The sequence below is a fragment of the Syngnathoides biaculeatus genome, chromosome 11, assembly GCF_019802595.1.
Source record: "Syngnathoides biaculeatus isolate LvHL_M chromosome 11, ASM1980259v1, whole genome shotgun sequence".
NCBI lineage: Eukaryota > Metazoa > Chordata > Actinopteri > Syngnathiformes > Syngnathidae > Syngnathoides > Syngnathoides biaculeatus.
In genome coordinates, this window is record NC_084650.1 from 13804215 (window position 1) to 13830712 (window position 26498).

Consider the following 26498-nt stretch of genomic DNA (forward strand, 5'->3'; position numbering starts at 1 on the left):
TTGACTGAACGAAGCATGCCGTGACACTTTAACACATTTTATGCACACCAAAAAAAATAATTTCACAAAATGTATTTTCATAGTTTTTCATTTTTGCTCCGATTTGAGTGCGTTTCACCGAATGACTGAAGTAATTTTCTGCAATGTATGACCCGTTCGGATGAATGATATCGTGAGTGAAGGCTAAGCAAGTGATGACTGCACTGGAAGGCAACACATCCGCCCATTATTTGAGCTGCTTATCCTCACAAGGGTCGCGGGAGTGCCTTATTTATCATACACAATTTGGATAATTTGGGGCCTCAAACGTTTTCTTTAATTTGAATTTTAACCAGTTACTCTGGTGATTTTTTTTTTCAATTAATCGATTAATTAGATTTTTTTTTTTAAATGTAAATGTCCGTCATTTTATTTCAAATTGACACAGCAAAAAACGCGCAAATATCAATTGGTTATAGTCACTGAAGGTGTAACGGTACACTTGCCTGACTTTGGTGGGGGCAGCGCGGGTTCAGTTCGTACTCGATGGCGCCCCGTCTACGTAGATGCGCCCTGCGACTGACTGGCGACCAGTCCTGGGGGCGTAGTTTGCCTTTTGCCATCAAAGTCAGCCGGGACGGGTTCCGGTGCCACGCAACCCTAACAAGGATAAGCAGCATTGAAAGTGGTTGGATGGATAAATAGGTTACGATTCATATGATTCTAGCCCCAAGGAATCAGAATCAGCGTTCATGGTCAAGTGTGTAAAACACACAAAGATTTTTTCTTCCTTGGGAGTCATTTATGAGTCGGAATTCATCCTCACAACCCAAACAATAAACTAGCCCGGCCATGCTTCTTCCACATCCGCACATTAGCCGAAATAAAAGCCCACCGTGAGTAATGAACGAATCCACGCGCTCAAATGTTCTCGTGGTGGGACTACAATAAGCGACTCAAAAATCATCGCATGATTCTGATTCTGATTGTAGTTCCGCCTTCTGCGAATCACATCCCATGATTTATGAAGTGTGTATTATCTTTTACTGTGTCAAAAACATTTTGTGAGCACGTATTTTCAAGTGTGCTATATGAACAAAGTTATTATTAATTTGTATAGACCCCCTACGAACACCACCGCTAGCGGTTTTCACGTTCTCTGAAGTCCGACTGCGGGCTAATTTGGAGGCGGGGGGGGGGGGGGTACTTTGGAGTTTAGATATGGCTACGACCCCGAAATGCATCTGCAAGACAGCTCATTATTAAAATGACCAAACGACGAGACGAGCCCGCGGCCAGTCGGCGGCCCGGACGCCTGTTAGCTTGCAAGCTAGCTGGTGGGGGGCAGCTCACAATTTCAGCATGGAAAGCCAAAGAGATAAATAAACAAAACAACTACCAGAATCTTAAGGGCTTAGTTTTCGTGACTAAAATATAGACAATTGTAGAAATATGAAAGGTGCAACCATCCATTTTTTTTCACGTGTGTACGAGGTGTGATTTCAGGCATTGAGCAGACACGCCCACACTCTTTGAGAGCAAGGACAACGGCATGATTATTTCGTTTAGTTGATTCATCGTTCTAATTTACCAGACATTTTTTTTCTCTCTTTACACGGTCTTTAATAGTGATCATATTTGTAAGTGAACCTCGCGACCGGAATTGCCTGACCCTTTGGTCCCCAAAATGAGAAAATCCATTGGCCCCACACGCTAGAAGGTTAATACGGTGACCGCCCCCCACCCAAGAGTCGGTCGGCTGCATTCACCTGTAGGGAACGTCCGCCGCCGGCGGCGCTAGGACCCAGGGTGCGCGATTCTCATCTCCAGCTGCTGCAGACCGGAGGCTCGTTGCAATAAGCGAAGATCGCCGCGACAAGCGAACAACAACAAAACACGTTTTCTCGCCACAGCCACTCAGTTTCTTCCGAGCGGAGGAGCAAGCGGCCTCGGCGGGACCACCGGTTCCGAAGCCCCACCCCCCCCCCACACACACACACACCCACCCCTACACACACACCACACACCCGTCCCCAGGCGGACGACGGCTCGCTTGTTGCACCGTGTGCACACGCAGGCTTTGCGGCTGCACACAGCTCGGAGCGCCAAAGGTAAGAAGACGGCGGCGGCGGCGGCGGCGCAATAGCGTGCCGATTCCTAATAACAAAGGCGTTACTGGCACGGGGAGGGGGCGCACGTTGCACAAGGACACTGAGCGGCAGCCCAAACTCCGCCAAACTTTGACCCGCTTGTGTTGTCATCGTCGTCATTTTTATTAGGATTTTTGGGGGATCTCCTCCCGGTGACGTCTCGCAGCTACCCGGCGGCATTGTGTGTTAGATGCGAGCAAGTTGCGATGACGGGCTGCGTGTGTGCATGCGAAAAGACAATGTGTCGGCAGCTGGGGGGGTTACGTTCGGGATGGGACCCAAAGTACACGGGAAGTGATGCATTCAGGTGCCGAGCTTCTTTTTGTGTGTGTGTGACATGTGCACGACGCCGTGCATTATTCACGCCGGCGAACCGGAACGTCAAGCTCTCCCGACCTGATGTTACTAATGACTTGAGCCAAAATGGATACCCGCTCGCCCCCCTCCAGGTGAACTTAGACGGGACATCCTCGCTTAGTGAGGCCATGGCGGCCTAAAATAGTCTGTCAAGGGGGGGGGGGGGGACCAGTTTGAAGGCGACTGTCTTGTCCCCAAAACACACACGCACGCGCACGGGCCCCGAGCGATACACCACGTCAACGCCGAATCGGACTGTTTCGGCACTTCCGACGTCGACTCAACTGAGGTCGGCCGAGCCCCGGAGTGGGCGCTCGCGACCGGGGGAAGAGTCACCACCGCCGCTCGCCCCGCTCCGTGCTTGGTCGGCGGATCCCTCGATCCGCGATGTGTTTGTGTGGCACTCCCGACGCTTCCAGCGTGCTCCGCTTTTCTTTCCCGGTCGCCCTCCCCCACTTTTTCTTGTTGTTGTTGGTTTGTTTAGAAATGTCCCTTCCTTTTTTTTTTTTCTAAAAGCGGGGATTGCCGTGTCGGCGGTCGGGCGATGTGGCCGCATGCGCGCAGCCATTACTGGGCGAATGGCGAAGGGCATGTCGGAGAGAGGCTCGCGCGTGCCGATGAGCCACGCAGCCCAAATAGTTGCAGCCCCGGCCGGCCGCTGCAACCCCCTTTGCACCGCCCGAACACCAGGCTGGATGCAAAAAACAAAACCAAAAAAAAAAAACCAAAAACAACCCCCCCACCCACACCACCCCACCACCCCCCTTGTGTGATTTGCCGAGTTCCTCACTAGAACAAGTGTAAAAAAAAAAAAAAAAAGTAGGAAATACGTTGAAGAAAGTGATCCGGCCCTAAAGAAAAGTGGCCTAATTACAGCAAAGGCTGCTTAAGCACCGACGCAAAATGTGATTATGCCGAGAGATGAGTTTATGATCAGATAAACGTACATATTTTTACTTTCGGGGTGGGCTGAGACGTGTCCCGCTCCAGTGCAACTTTTCTTTTCAGAATTGCTGTCACAAGCACGAGCTGGATCTAAAATTCTGCGCTTTCCAGGACGATCGAGCTTAGTTTTTATTCATAATATTAAAGTTTCTTCATTTTTCGATCTATGCCGTATCAATGAACGCAGCGAGGTGGTGTTTCGTGGGTCAGCACATCTGCCACACATTTCTGAGGTTGGGGATTTAAATCGCTCATCTGCGTTGGAGACCCGGCGTAGATTTTGATTTGAAAAATATCCCGGCCTGCGCATTTTGTACATAATTTTGTCATATTTTCCTAAACAATCGAGGCAAATTACATTGGCTGGGAAATTCACAGCGTGGCCCCAGTGGTCCCCTGACCTCAACCCTGTTGAGAACCCCAATAAAAAGATTTATGAGGGTGGGTGGCAGGTCGGGAAGGCGAGCGGAAAACTCACGGGAGAGATTCTTGTGTTCGAATGCAACGTGCTAACCTGTTAAGATGTCCGGGATGAGGTCTGATTTCAGTAAACAGTTTTTGGGGGTGTTGAGGATGTCCGGTTTGGCGGCGTCAGTTTTACGTGGTTGCTTTTTGCAGATGATTTGGTTCTGATTGTTTCATCGTGCTGTGATCTCCTGAGCGTGAAGCAGATGGGATGAGAATAGGGAGCAAATCCAAGGCCGTGGTCCTCGGTCGGTAAAGGGTGGCGTGCCCTCTTCGGGTCTGGGATGAGTTCCTGCCCCCAAGTGGAGGAGTTCAAGTATCCCGGGGTCTTGTTGACAAGTGAGGGAAGATTGGAGCGAGTAATCGACAGGCGGATCGGTGCAGTGACGTTATCGGTCTCTCGAGGTGATTTACCGGCCATTCCCGGTCTCCACTTTCACGAGCCGTGGTTCATGACCCAAAGAACAAGCGCCCGAAATGAGTTTCCTCCGCAGGGGGTCCGGGCTCTCCCTTAGAGAACGAGTGACAAGCTCGGTCGTCCGGGAGGGGCTCGGACTCCAGCCGTTGCTCCTCCGCTTTGAGAGGAGTCAAATGTGGCGGCTCGGACATAAGGATACTCTCGGAATCTCGCCCCGGTGAGGTGTAGCGGGCCCCTGGGACCACCCAGGACACCCTGGAGAGACTACGTCTTCCGGTTGCCCTGGGAACGGAAGACTTAGACGGAGTATCTTAGGACAGAGAAGTCTGGGATTCCCTGGATAGGTTGCTGGCCCAAAGACCCAAACCTGGATAAGTGGAAGAAAATGAATGAAAGGGTGGTAGATTCAGCAAATATTCCTCACTTACAACCCAGGCTAAACTTGGTTCCTCCCTGACATAAAAATCTCTCCTCATGATCGAGATGCATTACTCCAATGTACTTCCTTGGCAACAATTTCTATTTAGACAATTTATGAATAGTCAACGTTGAACGTGGGGATTTATCGCATATATATAAATGTTTTTTGAACGGTCGACTTGTCATGGCCACCAAAGTGAAGTATTGGTTAGTATGGCTGCTTAAGGGTTTCGAGGTCGGGGGTTTGAATCTTTCCTATGCGGACTTTGCGTGTTTTCCCCGCTCCGTTTGGCTTCCTCCCCCATAAGCAAAACATCCACGTTAGGTTAGGTTAACTTGCAGACTCTCAATGAGCCGTCGCACGCTTGCGTGTCCCCCACGCAGCTCCAGATCAGAGGCGGTCCCGGACCCAAAGGGGCCCAGCGCGACGGCCTTCCGTCGCGCCCCCCTTGGCCGACTGTCAACGGAGAGGGGAGCTGGGGAGCTGGGGCGCTTCAGCGAGGTCGGCTGGGATCGACTCCAGCTAAACCCTAATGAGGCTAAGCGCTATCCAAAAGGGATGGATAAATATATTAATGACAGAGCTTAGAACGAGCTCGTAAACATACCGCTCGTATTTTTGCATACGGTTGATTTGGCCTCGAGATGACTTACATAAAAACTCAAATCAATTGTTGACCCAATAAAACCACACCGGGGACCCGTTTTTGGGATGTGACCCAAAATGCGGGGTCTGGTGATTTCATTTTGAGGTTATTCCGTCAGAGACGAAGAACGATTCAGTTCTTCCGTCCATCCATTTTCTTAGCCGCTTATCCTCACGAGGGTCGCGGGGAGTGCCGGAGCCTACCCCAGGTGTCCACGGGCAGGAGGCGGGGTACACCCTGAACCGGTTGCCAGGCAATCGCGGGGCGCATCGAGACAAACGGCCCCACTCGCAATCACACCTAGGGGCAATTTAGAGTGTCCAATGTTTTTGGGATGTGGGAGGAAACCGGAGTGCCCGGAGAAAACCCACGCAGGCACGGGGAGAACATGCAAAGTCCGCACAGGCGGGTCCGGGATTGAAACCCGGGGACCTCAGAACTGTGAGGCCAATGCTTTCCAGCTGATCCACCGTGTCGCCCGATTCAGTTTTTCTAAGAGCGAATTCATTTTCATATGTTTCAACATGACAATTAATTGCATCACCAGGACAAAGCTTAACAATTTCACGCAGGCGACGCATAACGGGTACACAATTAATTTAAAGATCGAATGAGAGCCAGTAAAAGAGTTGCATTTTCCTTTGAAAATATAAAAATGCTCCCTTTTTGGTGGACATTTTTCAGAGAGATGCTAATTGTTTATTATCGTTCACGTTTTTTTGGCGGCTGCGACGCAACCGAGGTGGATCGAACGCGGGCGTATTCGACTCCGAATCTCGAAGAGTCACAAATGATCTTCTCGGTGAGTCAAAGCGACGGTGATTGGGGCCACATGTGAGAACGCCGCAATATTCAAAACAAGCCGTCGTTTTCATTTCGGACAACAAACAAAACGAACGAGCCCAACAAAAATGTTGTCTGTGTGCAATTTTGAATTTTGCTTCCAAAAGCAGTTTGTGGCTTTGTGCTCGTGTTTGAATGGTCTTTAATTTTTTTTTTTTTTAAATTGAGGCTTTCAAAACTTTGGGATCGGGAACCGGAATGTTCTCGTTTTAGTGCTCATTGTCAAGCTAGCGCACTCGTCACGTTGTTGTTATCGTTAACTTATGTGTTAATACATGATATTGTTTTTCCATCCATTTTTTTAAGTGAAGGTTGCGAGTGATCTGGAGCTTATCGCGGCTGACTTTGCCTGAAAGGCCAGAACCGGGAGTCAAACTCCGAACCTAAGAACTTTGGAGCAGATTTGCTAACCACTAACTGGCCATGCTGATTGAAAGCATTTTGTGGCACTAAATTGAAGATTTGGGTCCCATCTGGGGAAGTTTAGGAAACTCCACATAAAGACGACGAGAAAGTGAGATTTTAAAGGCTGGACCTAAAGTTCGGATCGACTTCATTCGAGTGGAACATCTCGACGAAAATGCGCATGTGTTCTTTTCTTCCTCTCTACTCACTTGCTTCCTCATCTTCGCCAGCGAACGCAAACTTATCCCGCATTGAATTTCCTCGTTTTACTACGTTTCCTTTTTGGTTTCCTGTCAAGACTCTTGGCTTTAAAGTGACAGTTTATGACACGCTCTGTGAATGTGGGTTTTTTTTGTTCCTCGCTTTTCTCTTCTTTTCTTTCTTTCTCTGTCTCAGTGAAATCGCACCAGCAGCAACAGCACCGCTGTGGTCTCGATCCCCCCTCGTGTCTCCCAAAGCGGCTGTGACGTCGCGGTGCATTCTGGGACGTGTAGTCCTCGCCCACCTCGCCGCTTCTCCGGCGCGATCCTGGGCGTGGGTAGTCGAGCACTACGTTTCCCAAAAGGCTTCCCCCCCTCGCTCTCTCGCTCCCACCAGACTAGAGATACGGAACGGACAGTCTTGACGACCCCCCCACCCACCCCCACCCCCCCCAAAACCCCCACCGCTCACCCCCCCCCCCTCCCCGGACTTTGAGAACCGAAAACCGTCGAGATTAGTGTGGAGCCGCGGACCGCCAGAGGCCGAAGAGGCAGCCGCGGAACGCAGACGTCCGCCGTGCGACGTTCACGTACCAACCGGGTGAGCGGGCAGCTCGTGTCATTGGACATCTTTTATGTGGCGACTCGGTAGGGGGGGGGTTGAGGAAAAATAAGGTGGAGGGGTGGGTGGGTGCTGGCGGCGGTAGCAGGCGGTTTTGCTGGGGTCGGGGTCCGCATCCGGAAGCCTCGCAAGTGGCTCGAGAGGGACGGGACACCCGACGCTCTCCATGCTAGGTCGGCTGAGGATAACGAAGCGCCGCTCGGCTTGTGCGTGCGAGCCGGCGGCGGGGAGCCCTCCGCGGCGGTCGTCGCCGGCCGAGCGGCCGGCGGAGTTGTCGGGCTCCGTCTCGTCTTCTCCTCCTTTCTCCGTGACAGCGGTGACCGCTCCGGAACACAAGCTTGCGCATTAACTTGGGTCGCCCGCCCCCCTCCCCCGTGTCTGACTTGATCCTTTATCCCCCCCCCCCCCGTGACTTTGATATTGATTGTGTGCAGACGGCCGTTTTTGGGGTTATTGAAGATTTTTGTTGTTGTTGTTTGTTGTTGCTTTCGTTCATGTGGCATCTAGATGAGCCGTTTTGGAGGAAGTAGGGTGGGAAGACCCCCCCCCCCCTCCCGTTTTGCTGCTGCCGCTACCCCCTTAGTGTCGTTGTCGTCCCCCCCACGAGAGTTGTTTCTGATGTTTGCAGCATTCGGGTGGGGGGGGGGGTTCCGAGTGCACTTCCTCGGTGCCGGACAGAAAGCAAAGCCCGAAGTGGGCTGCGGAGCTGCGTGCTGCATGCACGGTTCCGCGTGCAAGTGTTGGCCCACACAAGGACGACTAAGCCTCGATTGCAGTTTTTGTGGAGATGTGCTGGCGTGGTTTTTTTATTTCCTTTGCTATAGACTGACCCCAAGGTGATGCTGTATTATTATTATTATTTTTAACCTGAAAAAATGTCCTGCCTGGTCCCGTTGTAGTAGTTCCTCCCTGCCCTCACCTGTACTTGCTTTTTTCTTACTCTCGGTACAGTTTTCTTTCTCCTCATTAATGTTTCCCAATATTGAGTCATAACATATTTCCACGCCGAAAATGTCACCCCAAAATGTCACAAATAGTGGATACGCAGGTTAATTACGTACGCGCATTCAGGGTTTTTGCTGGTTCGAACGGAGGCAGAGTTGATTACTGCACGGCCTCCAACTAACACTTTTTACATTTAAGTATTTGCACGTACTTTACGGTTCTTGAAGGTTTTCTACTGGAACTCAACACCACCGGCCGGGCCTGTAAACTTTAGCTTGTTTTCACCTCTGAAACACTAAAAACAAAATGTAGTGCCCGTTTAATATATGCTCTAACCCCAAGAAAAAAGACGTGATTACCAAAGAAAATCAATTTACCTGTTCGTCGGTCCTCGTGACACGAGTCCGTGTCTGAGACTCCTTAGACGGTTTTAGGGGTAGCTCCCATCTGTTCCCCGGGCGCGATTCTGCAACTGCAAGTTAGAAATAACTCCTAGAACAGTTTTCGTGCCACGCGTTCGATCGCATAACGATACGTCGCTGGCTTACACACTTAAAGAAGTCCCGTAAATAAACGTCACCCCTGTGCGCTCGATGCTCTCCCGTGGCAACGGTTGTGAATCGCCATGTTTATGCGCGACGTCCTGACGATTCGTCCCCGAGTCTTTTTGACTTTCCCGGCGAGGCTTCGTCATCGCAGAGAACCTTGAGGTTCCCTGTTTGTCAGAATTTCCAAGGGTACCGAAAAGTACCCCGTAAAGAGCCTTGAACGAGCAATTTCACTTGATTCGGGATTCTGCGTAAAGACGTGAAGTCTATATTTATATATTGTAATATGACGGCAAAAAAAAAGAGATTTCTTTGTGCTTTCTTGGTCTAATTGGCTCGGGTAACTCGACCCCTGTCGCGAGTCGGTGTGAGGTCGTGCGAAAAATCTGTAAACAACACTCGTGGCTTTTAAAATATGCGATTTCCATTCACACGGGGATTGAACAACAGAGGAATTCCTTTCGTGTGCAATGACAACGACAAAAAGTGATAAAAGTACGGAACTTTTTTTTGTTTTGTTTTTGTTTTACATTGAACGATCCACCTGGCGTCAGGAAATTGTATCATGTTTGGCCTCGGAGGCAATCTAGTAGAAAGGAAGTTTTCTCGTGATTCAGACCTTGCTTGAGAGTACATACGATATTGTCTTGAAATATTTTTCTCCTTGCAGCTCATTATTGTCGTGAAAAGAAAAACTCACCGGACCGACTCGGACTACCCTGTGAGGCATGTTGTGTTAAAGAAACACCTATGCAGGTATACATGTTTCTATTATTATTATTATTAGGTGGTAGCTCATTAAAAATGGCTGCTTGAACGCTTTTCTTTATTACCTAGGTGGATTCTTCACTAATGAATGTAGGGGATGGAGGCACGGTGAGCAGAGAAATCGGTGCTCCGAATAAGGCGCCCACGAGCATGGTGGGAAATCCTCCCCAAACGCTGCCCCTCGAGTTTCGAGGCGGCGTTACCCTCGCTCAGCAAAACAAGACCGCTCCGACGACAGACTGCAAGACAGCGAGGGCCTGCCCGGACACCAGTAATTACAACCTCAGCCCGGAGCTCTCTCCACCCCGGCAGCTCAACAATGAACCAATGTCAGGCTCGGCCCCCGCCGGCGCTGAGAAGCGGACAGACAAAAGAGCGGTAGAGGCCGCTAAAATCAAGCACGACGACGACGACGACGGCGGCGGCGGCGGCACGGGGGCCTCGCCCGTTCCTCAGCGGTCGAGCGGCGTAAAAGTCAGCCGGGAGGACTCGGCCAATCCCTGTCACAGCAAGAAATCGCAGACGCAAACGCCATCTGCTCCACCTGGTTTCCAGTGCTCCTTGTTCAAACCAGCCCGGCCAGTTGCCTTCCTGCCTTCCGCCGATATCTCCTCCCCCCTTTGTAATATCTCTCTCCCACCAGCATTGGGGCAGATCGCGCCTCTGAGAGAAGCCACTGCCAGCCAGTTTCCAAAAGACTCTCAAGCTCAAACCTCAGGTGTAGCGGGGACGCCCTTAATGCGGACCTATCAGTATCCCTTCTCCGGGGGCCGGGTTCCGGCTTCTGAGAAAAAAGCCTCGAAACTTAAAGTCAACCATTCGTCCAGCAAGAATGGCAAATCTGTCGCCGAACACAAGTCCTTGGCCTCGCCTGCTATGGCCCTCCCGCTGCAGCACCCGTCGTTGAACTCGGCGGCGCCCGCCCGCTACACGTTGTCGCCCACGGCAGCCATTTGTTGCGGCTCTGCACTCGCCACCATCGCCTCTCAGAGTAGACTTCTGAACCAGGTGGAGAAGAGCCTCAGCTTGGACAAGATTGCAATGGGCGCTCTGAAAACAGACGATCACAGAGTAGCGTGCTCGCTAGAGCAGAGGGACGTACCCCTGGATTTGTCGGCTAAATCGAAACGTCCAAAATGCCTAAATGACCCCGCGGTTTCAACGAAGGAGCCTCAAAACAGAGACTCCAATAAAATGGACTTTATGAACTCAAAGAGGACTCATTCCGCGACGTATAGCGCAACTGGGCAATATCCCATTTTACCCACTACCCACAGAAATGGATCCCATCCAAAGCAATCCATCCGGGCTCAGAATCATCAGGTCTCCGAACTTAAGCAGGTCTGGAGCAAAGGGCCTTCACAAGAGCCCATTAAAAATAGCCCTGGAACATACGTAGGCGTAGCCAGTCCCATACTGGCCTCTACGCTTCGCGGAAAAAATGGAAAAGGGACTTTTGTAGAGGAGTTCCAGAGTTTTGCCAAGCAGGAGTTTATATCAATAATTGATCAAGGAGAACAAGTAACCTCGGGAGGAAAGAGGCCCCCTTCGCTGAAGCATGCTCACAACGTCAAGCATGCTAAGAACACGAGCACAGCCATCACCAAGAACTGTCCTGCTAAAGGAGCTCTGATGACGGCCCTCTCGACCGCCACAAACGCGCATCTGAAGTCTGGCAAAGCAGCGGGTCCCTACTCGGCGTGGCAACAGTCCCCTCATCATCCACACCAAGCATCTTCAGCTCAGAAAAAGATCTCGCCGGGTCACCAAACGACCAGGGGAGCAGCGGAACGTTCCAAGTTCCAGAGTCCCTCCAATCCCGCAGAAGAGTCGAAGGCGAACCCGTCTCCGCTCCCTAACCTCGCATCCATCGTGAAGCAGCAAGACTCGGAAACGTCTTCACCGGCAAGCGACGCTCTCGCCGCGGTGTCGAAAAAAGACGGCGGTCTGACTCATCTCAAAGACACCCCGTCCAAACAGACCTCTCTATATGAACCCCCAGCGGGCTGGTCCACGGAAAACTGGCCTGGAGTGTTGTCTCAAGGAGGAAGGAAAAGGTTGGAAAGGTCGAAACCCACCGAGACTTCGGAGAATGACGCAGAGATACGCAGTCGTCAGGTAGAACACAAGCACGGTTTCTCTAAACCCTTCGGACAGTCGCATAGCCTCAGAAGCAACGCATCGACAAACGGGAACCGGCTGGACAGCAAACTGGCTCAGGTGTTGGAGGGCGAGGTGCTGAAAAAAGACATCAAAGAGTCAGACCGTCCCCCAGACGAAAACCTGGGGGGCTTGGTCGCATCTATCCTGTCACGCCGCTCCCCAGGTCGAGGCGACGAGAAGAAAACAAACGGAACCAAAGAAGAGTCGCCAACCAAAGTGTAAAACAGAAGAAAGTTAGTCCTAGGAAGCCCACAAAGGAGAGGTCGCCGGTGGAGGCGGCAAAGAAGACGACTGGAGAGAAAGAGAAAGACGTTACACCACCCAAAGTGTCTTCCCAAAAGAAGGTAAAGTGTGTTGCTCAACGTTTTGGGTTAGTTCACCGTAAAATACAGTTCAGGATCACACTAAGATGTGCCAGAACCTTTTTACAGGGGAAGTTAAAGTCCAGTTGTTCAATGTTTCAGGACTTTGTGCGCAACTCGATGTTCTCTAACGAGGACCTGAAAGGCCAAAATCTCTGCAGTTGTTTGATCAATGGGTCGATCAGTACGTTTAATTAGAACGCCTTTAGATTGTAAGACCAAGTCGACACCGAACAATTGATCGTTACCCTGCTGTGGTCCGGCTTCAAACAGGACGTTCGGCGGGACGTGGCGACAAATTATCGTCAGCGGCGATGCTGAGACTGGAAGGTTCACAGAAAGTCAGAAAAGTGGACATGTTCGCAAAGTCGCGGATCCAACGCCATTGTGCCGAACGTGCTGAGATATTGAACAGCGCAAAGGTTAAACTAATTTGTAAAGGTTGGAGCTCTTTTCAATCCCATTTTCGATCCCATTCGATCCAATCACGTGACCAGAAATCGAGACTGATCACGTGATATTCAGCTGATCGGTGTTGGCTGATAAAGATCTGATTTTAAATCTAGTTTTTTTTTTTTTTTTTTGGTCCATCCATTTTCTGAGCCCCTTATCCTCACGAGGGTCGCGGGAGTGCTGGAGCCTATCCCAGCTGTGAACGGGCAGGAGGCGGCCCTGAACTGGTTGGCAGCCAATCGCAGGCCACATAAAAACTGACAAAGACTCGCAAGAGATGCAATTTAGAGTGTTTTGGGGATGTGGGAGGAAACCGGAGTGCCCGGAGAAAACATACAAACTCCACAGAGGCGCGGGGCCAGGGTTCAAATCCCCGTCCTGAGAACTGTGAGGCAGAACCAACCAGTCGCACCACCATTTCCACACTCCGGTAAAAAGGTTTCACGTCGGGATCAGGTCAACAAAAATGAGTTGGCTTCAGATCAGGACTCAGTCTCGGTAGCGACTCCAAAAACTAAATTAATAAAAGAAAGTGACTGTGATTGCGGTGCAAACTAATGTGACGAGGGCAACCCTCTCCCTAACCTTTTGTGAGTAGTCCACGTTTGTGCCCGAAATGTACGTCGTCGTTATTTATTTCCATCCTGTTCTCCGACTCATTCCGCAGAAGAAACAAAAAGAGTTGGAGCAACGACTCTCCTTTCGGAGTAAAGAGCAGACATGGACGGGCGAGGAACCGCGTCACAAAACAGGTATCATCTTTTTTTACCCCCCTTAAAATGTCAGACTTGATGACGACGTTGTTTGTGTAGCACTTTTTTCGAGCTACTTACGTTTACAATTCGGGTCGCTAAACTCAAAAATCTGAATGCCTTCGACGTGTCACCTGCACCTGCATGCACGGGAGCTGTAGGGAGAGTTAACAGTCAGACGCGATTTAATCGGTTACAGATGGCGTCAGCGGTCCCGACGGGGAAGAGACTCGTGCCTTCAAGTCCGGCGAGGCCGCCGCTAAAGAGGCCTCCTTCCCGAGGTTGAGGAGAGGACGGCGGCGGGCAGACGAGGCCAGACTGGACCTTTGGGGCTTCGCGACGCCTTCCCCCCCTCCGCCGCCGCCGCCGCCGCCCCCACCTCAGTCGGCCCCCTCCCCATCGCCCCCGCTGACGCCGGCCCGCCGCCCGAGAGGGAGGCCTCGCTCCAACCGTTCGGCGAAGCGGGACGTCCGCAACGATGTCAAGGTGGGCGACGCGGCGGGGGACGGCGGCCCGGCGCGTAAAAGACGGCGCCACTGCCGTAACAGGAAGTACCAGATGGGGGAGTACGTCACCGAGAAGGACAAACGGGAAGAAGGCGAGCACCTCGATGAGTCGGACAGTGGAATCGCGGCAGGTGCGATTATTGCTTACTTTATCACATAATTCATGCTCACTATGAATGACATTGTTATGAACAAACAATGTATTGTGTGTGTCGTTTTTTTTGTCAAGCAATATTTTGTTTTTGGAATTTGTCTTATAAATAACATACAAAGTGTTAAATCCATTGGTAAAATAAATAAATGAAGACGTACATAAAAAATAATTATGCAATTTAGCAATTGGTAGAAAAAAAAAAAAACATCTAAATTAATGCAAGAAATATTAGCGGACTCTTGATCATGTTCTGGTGGTGCTCCAAAAATATTGGCATCCCTGGGGTGAATTGAATTGGGGTTTTTTTTTCATATTTTGTGCAAACGTTTCAATTTTTAAAAATTTTCAAGTTATTGAATGAACTTACAAACCAACGATTTAGTAAAATAAAATTGTTTTTGTTGACTAAAGATTTTATGCAAATTTTAAATGATTTTATGAATGTAATTATAAATTACAAACATTATAAAGTTATTACAATTATTTTAGTTATCATTTGTTATATGAATAATATACAAAGTGTTAAATGCATTGGTAAAATTGCTCAAAATAAATGAAGATATAAATAAAAAATAATAAATCTATACAATGAACCGATTGGTGAATAAAAACCCATCTAAATTAATGCAAGAAATATTAGCAGACTCTTGATCATGTACGGTGGTGCTCCAAAAATTTTGGCACCCATGGGGTGAAATTGAATTGTTGTTTTTTTTTTTCATACTCTGTGCAAACGCTTCAAATTTTTTTTAATTTTTAAGTTATTGAATGAACTTACGAATACACTATTTAGTAGTTTTGTTGACCAAACATTTTATGCTAATTTTAAATGATTTTATGAATGTAATTATAAATGACAAACCTTGTAAAAATGACCATTATTTCAGTTTTTATAATTTATCATATAAACAATATACAAAGTGTTAAATGCATTGGTAAAATTGTTCCAAATAAAAAAATAATACATTTATACAATTAACCAATTTGTGAAAAAAAAAAAAAACCCAAGCATCTAAATTAATGCAAGAAATATTAGCAGACTATTGATAATGTTAGGGTGGTGCTCCAAAAATATTGGCACCCCTGGGGTGAAGTGAATTGTTTTGGTATTCTTTTTCATATTTTGCGCAAACGTTTCAAATTGAAATCCAATTCTGCAATTAGCTTACTAGAACAGAAACCAGTGCGCCGGTGAAACGACCATCCTCAATTCATTACTCCGGTCTACCTCTTTGGGCCAGTTAAAATATGATTTTGGCAAGATTGTGACAACGCAACTCATAAATGTGACGATAACGTTTTTTTTTTAATATTATGAAGAGTTGTATTTTTTTACTCATTTGTTGATATATCACTTTTTTTTTCCTTGCTACCTTTGACATTATGACATTATACTTATATTTCTCCCCGCTGGACCCAAAATATTAGAAATGGTAATCAATTCCAAACCGACTGTTGCAGATTCCCAGACGGCTCAGTGCCCGAGTCCCGCCGCTTCCGGTCCGGAGTCGCCGGCGCCGCTTCGGAGACCCTCCTTCACGCGCTCGGGTTCGGTCCGTTACCAGGCCGGCGACGTGTCGGTGGAGGAGTCCGACAGCAAACCGTCTGGGAAGAGGAAGTTCAAAAGCAAACATTTGTGCGACAGCGACGAGCAAAAGGTGAGCTGCTTTGCTTTTATTTTCCAACTCGTCCACCCTCTGAATTTGAGTACCCCCGAAGTTGACTTTACGTGGTGATTTAAAATTAAAAAAAAAAAAAAGTTAAATGCTAACGTTAGCACGCGTCCCGTGCAGTTGCGCTGCATATTTTCTGTCATAACATGGAGATCGTTAGTACCCAATCGTGTTTCGGTCACAAAAATTCTCTTGAAATTTTTCGCTTGTCACCAAATCTCCTCCGTCGGAAAACGTCGGAGTGGTCCCTCCGGATCGGGGATGAGATCCAGCCCCAAGCGGGGGACTTCAAGTATTTCGGAGTCTTGTTCACGTGTGAGAGAGGAACAAGAAGAGCGTGAGGTCGACCGGCGGGTCGATGCGGCGCCGGTGTGATGATCTGAGCGCTCCCGGTGCTGAAATCATCATCCCCAAAAACATTAATTGGACACTCTAAAATTGCCCGTAGGTGTGATTGCGAGTGCGGTTGTTGGTCTCTTTGTGCCCTGCGATTGGCTGGCAACCGGTTCAGGGTGTACCCCGCCTCCTGGCCGTCGACAGCTGGCATAGGCACTCCCCGCGACCCTCGTGAGGATAAGCGGCAAAGAAAATGGATGGAACGCATGTTAGCTCCCGCTATGTAGAAGAAGAGGAACGATGAGACCAGAGGGATTTCCCAGTAAGCGTCGTCTACGTACCCAGAATTCCCCCGTTAGTAACGCATGCGCATTGATCACAAGGAGACTTTTCGGCACGGGGGAGCGATCAGACCGTCACACCGGCAGCGATGCGGACTCTGCCTCGGTCCGTTTTGGTAAAGGCGCAGAGGCGAAAGGCAAAGCTCTCGATTTTGTACTCCATCTACGTAACGGCGTATGAGCGAGCCGGTGCGGGTGGCCCTGTAACTCCGCAGACGACGTACGGAGCAGTCCAGCCGCGTTTCGAGCGCACAGGTTCTCTCGGGTCGGTTTGAAGCTCGGAGGCTAGCGAACATTTTGTTGTTGCCGCGCAAAGCTTTGGAGCAAAGTCGGCCTTCGACCGGGCCTCCTCGTTACCCGTTTTGAAATTACTTTTCAAACTCATCCCTTCTCCCGGGCCTTGACTACCCAGTGAGATGTCGACTCGTTCATCTTTAGTTATTTTTACTGCTACCGACTTTATTGCTCTTTTTTTTTTATGACTGACATTCGTATCGTTTTAATTTTATTTATGTACCCGTTTTTGTGTTTTATGTGAACCTCTCCGTCTACGTGTGCCGTGCGTGCTTTTAAAGTGCTTCACAAATACGACCGGATTGGATGTTAAATGAAATGAACATTTTGAAAATTTCAATTTATGAAGGATCCCGTCTTGACAAAAGGGACATTTTCCAAGAATAAGTGCTCATTTCCACATTATGATGTACGGCCGTTTATCGCCGGGGAAACGAAATGATCCGGACTTAACTGCAATCGATGAAAATCTGCTTGCTAGGAAAAGCGTATATTAAAAAAAAGCCTTTCAAAAGTAGTTTTAAGCCTCCGACAAGCATTCAAATATAATAAAACAGAGTTAAACTTATTAAAACAAAGTACTTACTGCTGGCAAGCAGTTGAGAGTATACCCCCGCCTCTCGCCCGAAGATGGACGGGATAAGCGCCGGCGCGCTTGCGACCCTTGTGAGGATAAGCGAAAGAGAAAATGCATGGATGGATAAAATGAAATATTTCTGAGGACCTGTTCTCACTCACTCGGTGTCTAAAGAAATTGGAAGCTATTAAATAAATGTCCTATCACTTTTTTGGGAAAAAAATGGATTCTCGCTCACATAATTCTCCACATAAGAGGCTTGCTGTGCTTGCTTCAAGTACACTTGCTAACTCCTAGCATAAGTTCATCCATCCATTTTCTTCATGTTGCATGTTTTTGGGATGTGGGAGGAAACCGGAGTGCCTGGAGGAAACCCACGCAGGCACAGCAAGAACATGCAAACTCCACACAGGCGGGTCCGAAATCGAACCCGGGAGCTCAGAACTGCGAGGGCAAGGCTTTCCAGTTGACCCACTGCGCCGCCCCTAGCATAAGACAAAAGATGGTTAAACATTGAATAATTCAACACCAAAATGCGCAAAGCAAACTATATCATTTGGTCGAACCAAAGTCTGCTAGCTTATTGCAACGTGCCATAGATGGGCTAACGAGAATGAGCATCGATATTACAGTCATCATGAACACAAAACACAACAAAACGGGCATATATATTCTCTCTGGCACGAAAGTGCGAGCAGCGACAAACTGTTATCTAGTTTTCTCGAAAGGGAAAAAAATACATTCTTGGGAGCAGATGATCAAAGAGCATTGGGGGCGGGACTTCTTTGGTATCTGGAATTAAAGCAAATTGCTGGAGGGAGTAAAAAAAAAAAAAACAAACATTTTATGTCATTAATCATATCTCATATCGGAATTTTGTGGTGGAAAAAAAAAAAAATCAGATTTTATTTTAAGGCCCTATTTCCCATCCCTGTGGTTAAACCAATCATAAGTTGACATCAATAATTAAAAGGCCAACCTCTCGTCCAATCAAAATGATCGGCTAGATCTCTTTTCCAATTTAGCCAATCGGTCAGTGTACGCTTCTCTCTGCAAGGCGATATGTATAAAAATATGGAATCGATAGCGTCGACGTCCTAAATCTACATTTTGTAATACGAGAGGCGATACAAGTCTCACTTGGCCCATAAAAAAGGATTCTGACCCTGACGTAGTCCACAAAGTGCCTTTAATCCCTCCACGAGGGGCCTTAAAACCGTCCCTCGTTTCCCGTTTTTTAGCGAGTCAAACTGATGTTCGGTTCCGAGTCAGGTTTAAGGTTCTGGTTTTAAATGTGCTGTATGTCATTTGAGGAGTGCAATATATAAGCCAGCAGTGCCCCCATGTGGCTTTAGTTTTATCTTTGGACTCCCTTTCGTTGGTTCTCGCCGATCGCTTTAGATCACAAACGCGTTCCATTTGACTCAAGTCGTCACGCTCCACTTATTTCTTTATCATATTTCATTTTTTTAAAAAAAGACAAAGAGCAAGCGCAGCAGCCCGGGCAAACGCAGCGCCGCCGCGGCTCCGGATCAGGACGCGACCGGGCAGAACAGCGGGCCCCCGCCCCTTGCCAAGAGCTCGCCGCCGCCGATGTCCGGCAAAACCAGCTCGTCGGGGAAAAACGGCGCCCCGGAGTCCCCCCCCAAACGGCCGATCCCCCCCGAGGTGCGGCGGCTGATCGTCAATAAAAACGCCGGCGAGACGTTGCTGCAACGGGCCGCCCGTTTGGGCTACCAGGTGAATATCAAATTTCAATTACTATGTGGTTCAGCAGTAATTGGACCTTTTTTGGTGGGGGGGTCGGCCCGTCAGGAGGTGGTGCAGTACTGCCTCGAAAAGGACATCCGGGAGGTGAACCGGCGGGACAACGCGGGCTACACGGCCCTGCACGAGGCGTCCTCTCGAGGCTGGACCCAGATCGTCCAGATGTTGCTGAAGCACGGCGCCGACGTGAACTGCAGCGCTCAAGACGGAACGCGGTGAGCCTAAAAGAGATCGCTCGCAAACGTAAACTCAAATTCTGTTCTGCCACGCGAAAACCAGATACCTAGAAATGCCGCCCGGGCCCAAGTGGATCCGAGGTGGATTGACGCAACAGTGTGCTGGGGTCGGACGAGTCCACGTTCGGAATGTTTTGGGGAAATCATTGTCGTTGTGTCCTCCGGGCCGAAGAGGGAAAGGAGCACCGGGTGACCGTTGGGTGTGTAGTGGTGTGCAAGTTGCCTGCGGCACGGCCACCATAGCACGGGTTTTGGAGGGCAACATATGCTGCCATCCAAGCAACGTCCCGTCTTATTTCCGTGAGAAAATGCCCAAGTCACATTCTGCACGCGTTAAAACGGCCCTGCTTGCAAGTAAAATCAGCAGAGCGGCCTACCGGCGGTCCGGACCTTTCTCCCACTCAAAATGTGTGCAGACGCATTGCGAAGGCCAAAATACCACAACGGAGACCCCGGACCGTTGAGCAACTCATGTTGTACATCAAGCAAGAAGTGCGAAAGAATTCCGCTTGAGAAAACTTCGGAAGTGTTTTCAAAACAAAAGGGGGTGCAACACAGTAGTAAACATGCCCCCGTCCGAGTTTTTTTTTTTTTTTTTTTTTTTTGAATTTGCTGCAAGCATCAATTTCAAATTGAGTGAATATTTCTATATTTCTTTTCACTATTGTGTACACAACTTCCTCGAACTTGAGGTTTGTATTTTGTGTTACAGTCTTTTTTTTTTTGCCCCCCCCGCAGGCCCCTTCATGACGCGGTGGCTAGCGACAACCTGCCCATCGTGTGGCTGCTCCTCAACCACGGCGCCGACCCAACGCTGGCCACCTACTCGGGCCACACGCCGGTCAAACTGGCGCACAGTGACACCATGAAGTCTTTCCTAACAGGTGACCGCCGCCCACCCCGTTGGGGGCTTTTGGAGGGGCAACGGCTTTAAACCACAAGCAAAGGGTTCTCGTGGACGTCACAACAAAGTACCGTAATTCCCGGCCTACAGAGCGCACCTGGTTATAAGCCTCACCCAGGAAATACCATTTGGTACACACATAGGCCGCAACAGTGTAAAAGCTGCACATTGAAATACGAGATATTTACAAAGACGGGACACAGAGAGTTTAATGCTAGCGCAGCCGCGCTAATGCTAACGCTAGTGCCGCGATAACGCTAACATTTCTCTGGCCCGAGTTGATCCAAGATGGGTTGACGCAAAAATGTGCTAATGCTAGGGCCGCGCTAATGTTAACATTTCTCTGGGCCGAGTTGATCTGAGATGGATTGACGCAAAAATGTGCTAATGCTAGCGCCGCGCTAACGCTAACATTTCTCTGAACCAGAGTTTATCCAAGATGGATTGACGCAAAAATGTACTAATGCTTGCGCCACGCTACGGCTAACTTTAACATTTCTCTGGGCCAGAGTTGATCCGAGATGGATTGACGCAAAAATGTGATAATGCTAGGACCACGCTAACATTAACATCTCTCTGGGGCCAAATTGATCTGAGATGGATTGACACAAAAATGTGCTAATGCTAGTGCCGCACTCATGCTAACATTAACATTTCTCTGGGCCGAGTTGATCCGAGATGGATTGACGCAAAAATGTGCTAATGCTAGTGCCGCTACTCATGCTAACGTTAACATTTCTCTGGGCCGAGTTGATCCGAGATGGATTGACGCAAAAATGTGCTAATGCTAGCGCCACGCTAACGTTAACATTTCTCTGAACCAGTGTTGATCCGAGATGGATTGACGCAAAAATGTGCTAATGCTAGCGCAGCGCTAACGTTAATATTTTCTGAACCAGAGTTGATCCGAGATGGATTGACACAAAAATGTGCTAACGCAAGTGCTGCGCTTAAGCTAATGCTAGCACCGCGCTAACAGAGCCAGTTAAAGAAAAAACATACCGGTAAAAATCACTGAGACCCGGCAGTAACATGCCAGCGCAGCACTAACAGGCCGGTAAAAGTCGCTTCCTCGGCACATATATTCCACCGGTCTCACTCTTACCTTTTCCGCGGGTGAATTCAGTTGGCCTGACAAACACGCTGCCTCGGTTGTTCTTCCAGAGTATTTCACCGACCTGGAAGGGCGCGGCGAACTGGATCCCACCTTGCACTGGGACTTCTACAGCAGCTCCTTGTTTGGTGAGTTCCGCCTTGGCGTCGAGGAAACGGGAGAACGCGGCCGTTCGGCGGTTGGAGAGAGTCGAGTCGAGTCGAGGCCTGCGGAGTCGTCGTCGCGGGCGCTGAAACGAGTGCAAATCCGACAAAAGTCAGACAAAAGCGTCACGTTTCGATTCACGAGAAGAATAAAATAAAATAAAGCCATAGAAAAAACATTTTTGGATTTTATTACGCAGACAAATAAAGGCGGGCAATGTTTTTGGTTAGGGGTGCAGCGAAATGAAAAATCTCGGCCCAAACGGAAAACCTGAAAAAAAAAAAAATGGAACCCAAAAAGAAATTATTATGCCCATTATGAGTAAAATTGCATTGAATGTTATGAATTTAGAGCTGCCAACGTCAAGAAATTCACTTCCAGAGCAATATGTCTAAATTTTGACATTTTTCTAATTGGGTCAAGGACGTTGCCACGGCGCACATTTTGCTGAATATTTAACAGAAACATACATAATCATTACTTGATAATTTATCGTTTTAAGTTATGGCATTAGTATTTGATACTTTCATGTATTTATGGGATCAACCGTGTAATGGCGGACATAGCTGCAGCCTGAATGAGATTTTAAAATGCTATTGACAAAAAAAAAAAAAAAAAAATCAAATTTTATGCATAAATTAGCCTAGTCCATTAAATCATATTAATCACATCTCAAATGTCACACATTTTTTTAAAAATTGCCCTCAAACAAATATGAAAGCTTATTATCTATCATTGTATATATTTTTTCCTTATCACGCATTTCATTTCGTTTTCATAAAGTATTTTTGCCCGCAATTTCTGCTCGGAATCCAAATTTTGGGCTCTCCCGGGTGTTCCATGATTATTATTATTATTTATTTTTTTTTTTTTACACCTTTAGCATCGCCACCTTTAACGCCGTGAAACCTTTCAACCCCCCCCCCCCTCCCCCACCCCACAGAGACGGGCGAGGAGCCCTGCTGGGACTACCTGCTGTCCCAGCAGAGCCAGGACTCCGGCGAGGGCGACCGCGGGAACGGCGACAGGGAACGCGACAAAGACACGCTGGTGTTCGAGTTCTCCTCGGAGCCCCTCCTGCCCTGCTACCACCTGCAGGTGTCCGTAACGCAAGGGTGAGTTCTGAGGTCCGAGGGGTGGGCGAATTACCGTCATTTCCGGCGGTGATGAGGCTAATCTGTGAAATTTTTCTAACGGCCGCGAAGGGGGCACCAGAGCGGAATAGGTAAGAATGAGACCGGTGGAATTTATGTGCCAAGCAAGTGACTTTTACCGGTCCTGTTAGCGTTGCGCTAGCGTGTTGCTACCGTGTTACTGGCGTACCTCAGTGATATTTACTGGTAAGTCTTATTTTAACCGGCCCTGTTAGCGTTGCGCTGGCGTTAGCGCCGAGCTAGCGTGTTGCTGCCGTGTTACTGGCGTGTCTCAGTGATATTTACCGGTAAGTTGTATTTTATCAGACCCTGTTAGCGTTGCGCTAGTGTTAGCGCCGAGCTAGCGTGTTGCTGCTGTGTTACTGGAGTGTCTGAGTGATATTTACCAGTAAGTTTTATTTTAACCAACCCTGTTAGCATTGTACTAGCGTGTTACTGGCGTGTCTCAGTGATATTTACCGGTAAGTTTTATTTTAACTGATCCTGTTGGCGCTGTGCTAGCGTGTTGCTGCTGTGTTACTGGCGTGTCTGAGTGATATTTACCGGTAACTTTTATTTTAACCGACCCTGTTAGCGTTGCGCTAGTGTTAGCGCTGAGCTAGTGTCTTGCTGCCGTGTTACTGGCGTGTCTTAGTGATATTTACCTGTACGTTGTATTTTAACCGACGCTGTTAGCGTTGCATTAGCGCTGAGCTAGCGTGTTGCTGCTGTGTTACTGGCGTGTCTCGGTGATACCGGTAAGTTTTATTTTAACCGGCCCTGTTAGCGGTAGCGCTAGTGCTAAACTAAAATATCTCGTGTTTGTAACCAGGTGCGCTCTGTAGCCCGGGAATTACAGTAAATGCGTCTGTGACATACTTTTGTGAAAATATCCCAAGAATCAATGTTATTATTATTAGCGTCACGACTTGGGCCGGAATTCCACTTTTTCCATGGTTAGCTTCTTTGAGACCATAGAGTAGTTATCAAAGGTGTGCACACCCCTGTTTAATTGCCACGTTTTGAAAAAAAAGGAGACCAAGATAAATCATGTAAAACACAGGTGTCAAACTCAAGGCCCGGGGGCCGGATCCTGCCCACTGCATGATTTTATGTGGCCCACGAAGGCAAATTATGAGTACGAACTTCGGATCCTTCTTCTTCTCCTCTCGGCTTGTCCCGTTAGGGGTCGCCACAGCGTCACATCTCAGATGAACGCTCACGTTAAGATATTTCAAGCGTGAGTGTGCGCCCAAGCATCAGCAATATTTTAACCTTGATTTCTAATTCCATAACGAGCTCGTAAATTTCACATGAAAGATTTTCACGGTTTCACAGTCATAACGGCCCACTGGGGGAAAACAGTAACTGTGATGCGGCCCGCGACAAAAATGAGTGTGACACCCCTGTGTACAACTTTTTCCACCAAACTAATTTTTTTTTTTAAAGAGGAAGTAAAAATAAACAACGGTTGTAATGCGGTTACTACACAAGTGTGCACACCCTTCTTCCTGTGGATGTGGCTACGGTCCCATTTAACCAATCGCAATCATGCTAAGAAGGATTTAACCCGCACCCGCCACCACTTCAAGGATCTCTGATCAAACGCCAATAAAGTTGACATGTTCTAGTAGGCTTTTTATTACCTTTTTTTTCCCGGTTCAAGTCGACAGGAGTCACTGATGGTGTAGTGGTACAGATGCCTGCCTTTAGGTGGGGGAGGCATGGGGTCGATTCCCGCTCAGTGGTGGTGTCGATATCTGCCCTGCGACTGACTGGCCACCAGCTCGGGGTGTAGCCCACCTTTCGCCCAGACAGAGCTCGCTGGGATAGGCTCCATCTTTCCCGCAACCCTTGTGAGGATAAGCGGTTTGGATAATGACATGACATCACAATAGTGGTAGTAAAAAAGTTTTCTCAAAATGAAATGTTCAGGGGTGTGCAGACTTTCTATATCCACTGTACGTAATGACAGAAAGATATTTTCAATAATTCATTTGTTCATCATTTGTGTGGCCCCCCCCCCCCTTTTTTTTTTTTTTTTTTTTTTTTAAACTTTCCCATTTGTGTGCACCGCAGCTTCTGCAACTGGTTCCTGCTGTCGGACGTGCTGAACCGCCTGAAGACGTCGGCGCGCAACTTCCGCGCCCGCCACCCTCACCTGGAGGTGGCCGGCCTGCCCCGCGCCGAGCTGGCCCGGCAGGTCCACGTCAGCCAGGTGGGCTCGCCCCTGGATTCCGCCGGCAGGGACAAAGACGAGGACGGGGAGGAGGAGGAGGACGAGGACGAGGGGCTGGTGCACTTGGTGCGGTGCGTTCCCGAGCTCCAGAGACTGCTGGGGTCCTCCATTCACCTCCTGCAAGACGACGGAGAAGAAGAAGAAGAAGAGGATGAAGAAGAAGAGCAGGAAGAGGGGGAGAAGGAGGAGAGGCCGCGAGGTCGGTAGCCCAGCGCGTGACCAACTTGAGCATCTCCGTCCCATCTCTGACGTTCAAGGGTCCTCGCTTGACTTTTGACAAGACCACCGCACAAACATCGGACCCCCGCCCCGCAGCCCCCCCAAACGCCTTGACTCCACCCTCCTCTTCCTCAACACGCTTTCGGTGGACGGACCTCCAAGACCCCCCCCCCCCCCCCACAGAATCTCTCTCTCTCTTTTTTTTTTTTTTTTTTTTTAAACTTTTCAGCAGCGGACACGTGCGGCCGCGTCCTTCGCGTCTCTGGACACCTCAATTTGTTGTGCTTTATTTAATGTTCCTTAATATATTTGACCTCTCGTCTATGTATGATAGTTGCTTTGTATGGTCGGTGCTTCGAGTACTTATTAGGATCCCTTTATTGGCCCCGAACCCGCTTTGACGACAGTATTTTGAGAGCGAGCGAAAGTACAGTTTTATTGTACTGGTGCTATCATGGATTTTGATTTTTTTTTTTTTTTTTTTTGTGTTGACAATCAATGAAATTTTGGTTTGGAATCACAAACTTAATAAAAATGAAAAAAAGATATTTAAGAAATGTTAAGAAAGTGGCGTTGATTTGAAGAAAAAGGGGGGAAACAAAAAAAAAGCGTGAGGAGAGCGTCAGCGGTTGCAAGAGACTTTCATTTGATTCTTTTTATAAGAAATCGAGAATAAAGCATGATTGTAAATCATCCATCCATCCATCCATTTTCTTAGTCGCTTATCCTCACGAGGGTTGCGGAGAGTCACTGGAGCTTATCCCAGCTGTCAACGGGCAGGAGGCGGGGGACACCCTGAACTGGTCGCCAGCCAATCATAGGGCAAAAGAGACAAACGGCCTGTCGCACTCACAATCACACCTAGGGGCAATTTAGAGTGTCCAATTAATGGTGTATGTTTTTTGAGATGTGGGAGGAAACCGGAGTGCCCGGAGAAAACCCACGCAGGCACGGGGAGAACATGCAAACTCCACACAGGCGGGGGCCGGGATCGAACCCGGGTCCTCAGAACCTGTGAGGCTGACGCTTTCCAGCTAATCCACCGTGCCACTCGATTGTAGATCATCCATCCATCCATTTTCTTTTCCGCTTATCCTCACGAGGGTCGCGGGGAGCGCTGGAGCCTATCCCAGCTGTCAACAGGCACGAGGACGGGGGCACCCTGAAGTGGTCGCCAGCCAAATCGCAGGGCACGTGGAGACAAAACAGCCGCACTCACAATCACACCTACGGGCAATTTAGAGCGTCCAAATGATGTTGCCTGTTTTTGGGATGTGGGAGGAAACCGGAGTACCCCGAGAAAAGCCACGCAGGCACGGGGAGAACATGCAAACTCCACACACGCGTGTCCGGGATCAAACCCAGAACTTCAGAAGTGTGAGGCCGACGCTTTCCAGCTGAACCACCGTGCCGCCCGAT

General features: G+C 48.8%; 1 protein-coding gene and 2 long non-coding RNA genes across 5 annotated transcripts in view; 1 reads left to right on the forward strand and 2 right to left on the reverse strand.

The window, feature by feature from the left end:
• Positions 1-19246, reverse strand: LOC133508562 (uncharacterized). Of its 3 annotated transcripts, XR_009797091.1 has the most exons (8): positions 19110-19246; positions 17562-17808; positions 17333-17409; positions 15552-15707; positions 8774-8868; positions 8608-8691; positions 3946-4681; positions 1-639 (listed from the first exon to the last, which is right to left on the reverse strand). It is a non-coding gene; the product is annotated as an uncharacterized LOC133508562 (long non-coding RNA). The 3 variants fall into 3 exon arrangements; XR_009797093.1 differs by lacking the exon at positions 8608-8691; XR_009797092.1 differs by lacking the exon at positions 3946-4681.
• Positions 7747-25245, forward strand: bcorl1 (BCL6 corepressor-like 1). Its single transcript, XM_061834747.1, is given in 13 exon segments — positions 7747-7767; positions 9615-9700; positions 9782-12089; positions 12092-12219; positions 13358-13442; positions 13642-14079; positions 15564-15760; positions 18803-19063; positions 19139-19305; positions 20065-20210; positions 21395-21472; positions 22432-22603; positions 24701-25245. Coding segments are annotated over 12 exon segments (4353 nt in total). The 5' UTR covers positions 7747-7767; positions 9615-9694; the 3' UTR covers positions 25068-25245.
• The window catches only part of LOC133508563 (uncharacterized), an 18138-nt gene continuing 13080 nt past the window's right edge, over positions 21441-26498 (reverse strand). Inside the window, exons 3-5 of the long non-coding RNA XR_009797094.1 lie at positions 24783-24977; positions 24268-24474; positions 21441-21573 (exon numbers count right to left, since the gene is read on the reverse strand). This is a non-coding gene — a long non-coding RNA (uncharacterized LOC133508563). The remainder of the gene's footprint in view (positions 21574-24267; positions 24475-24782; positions 24978-26498) is intronic.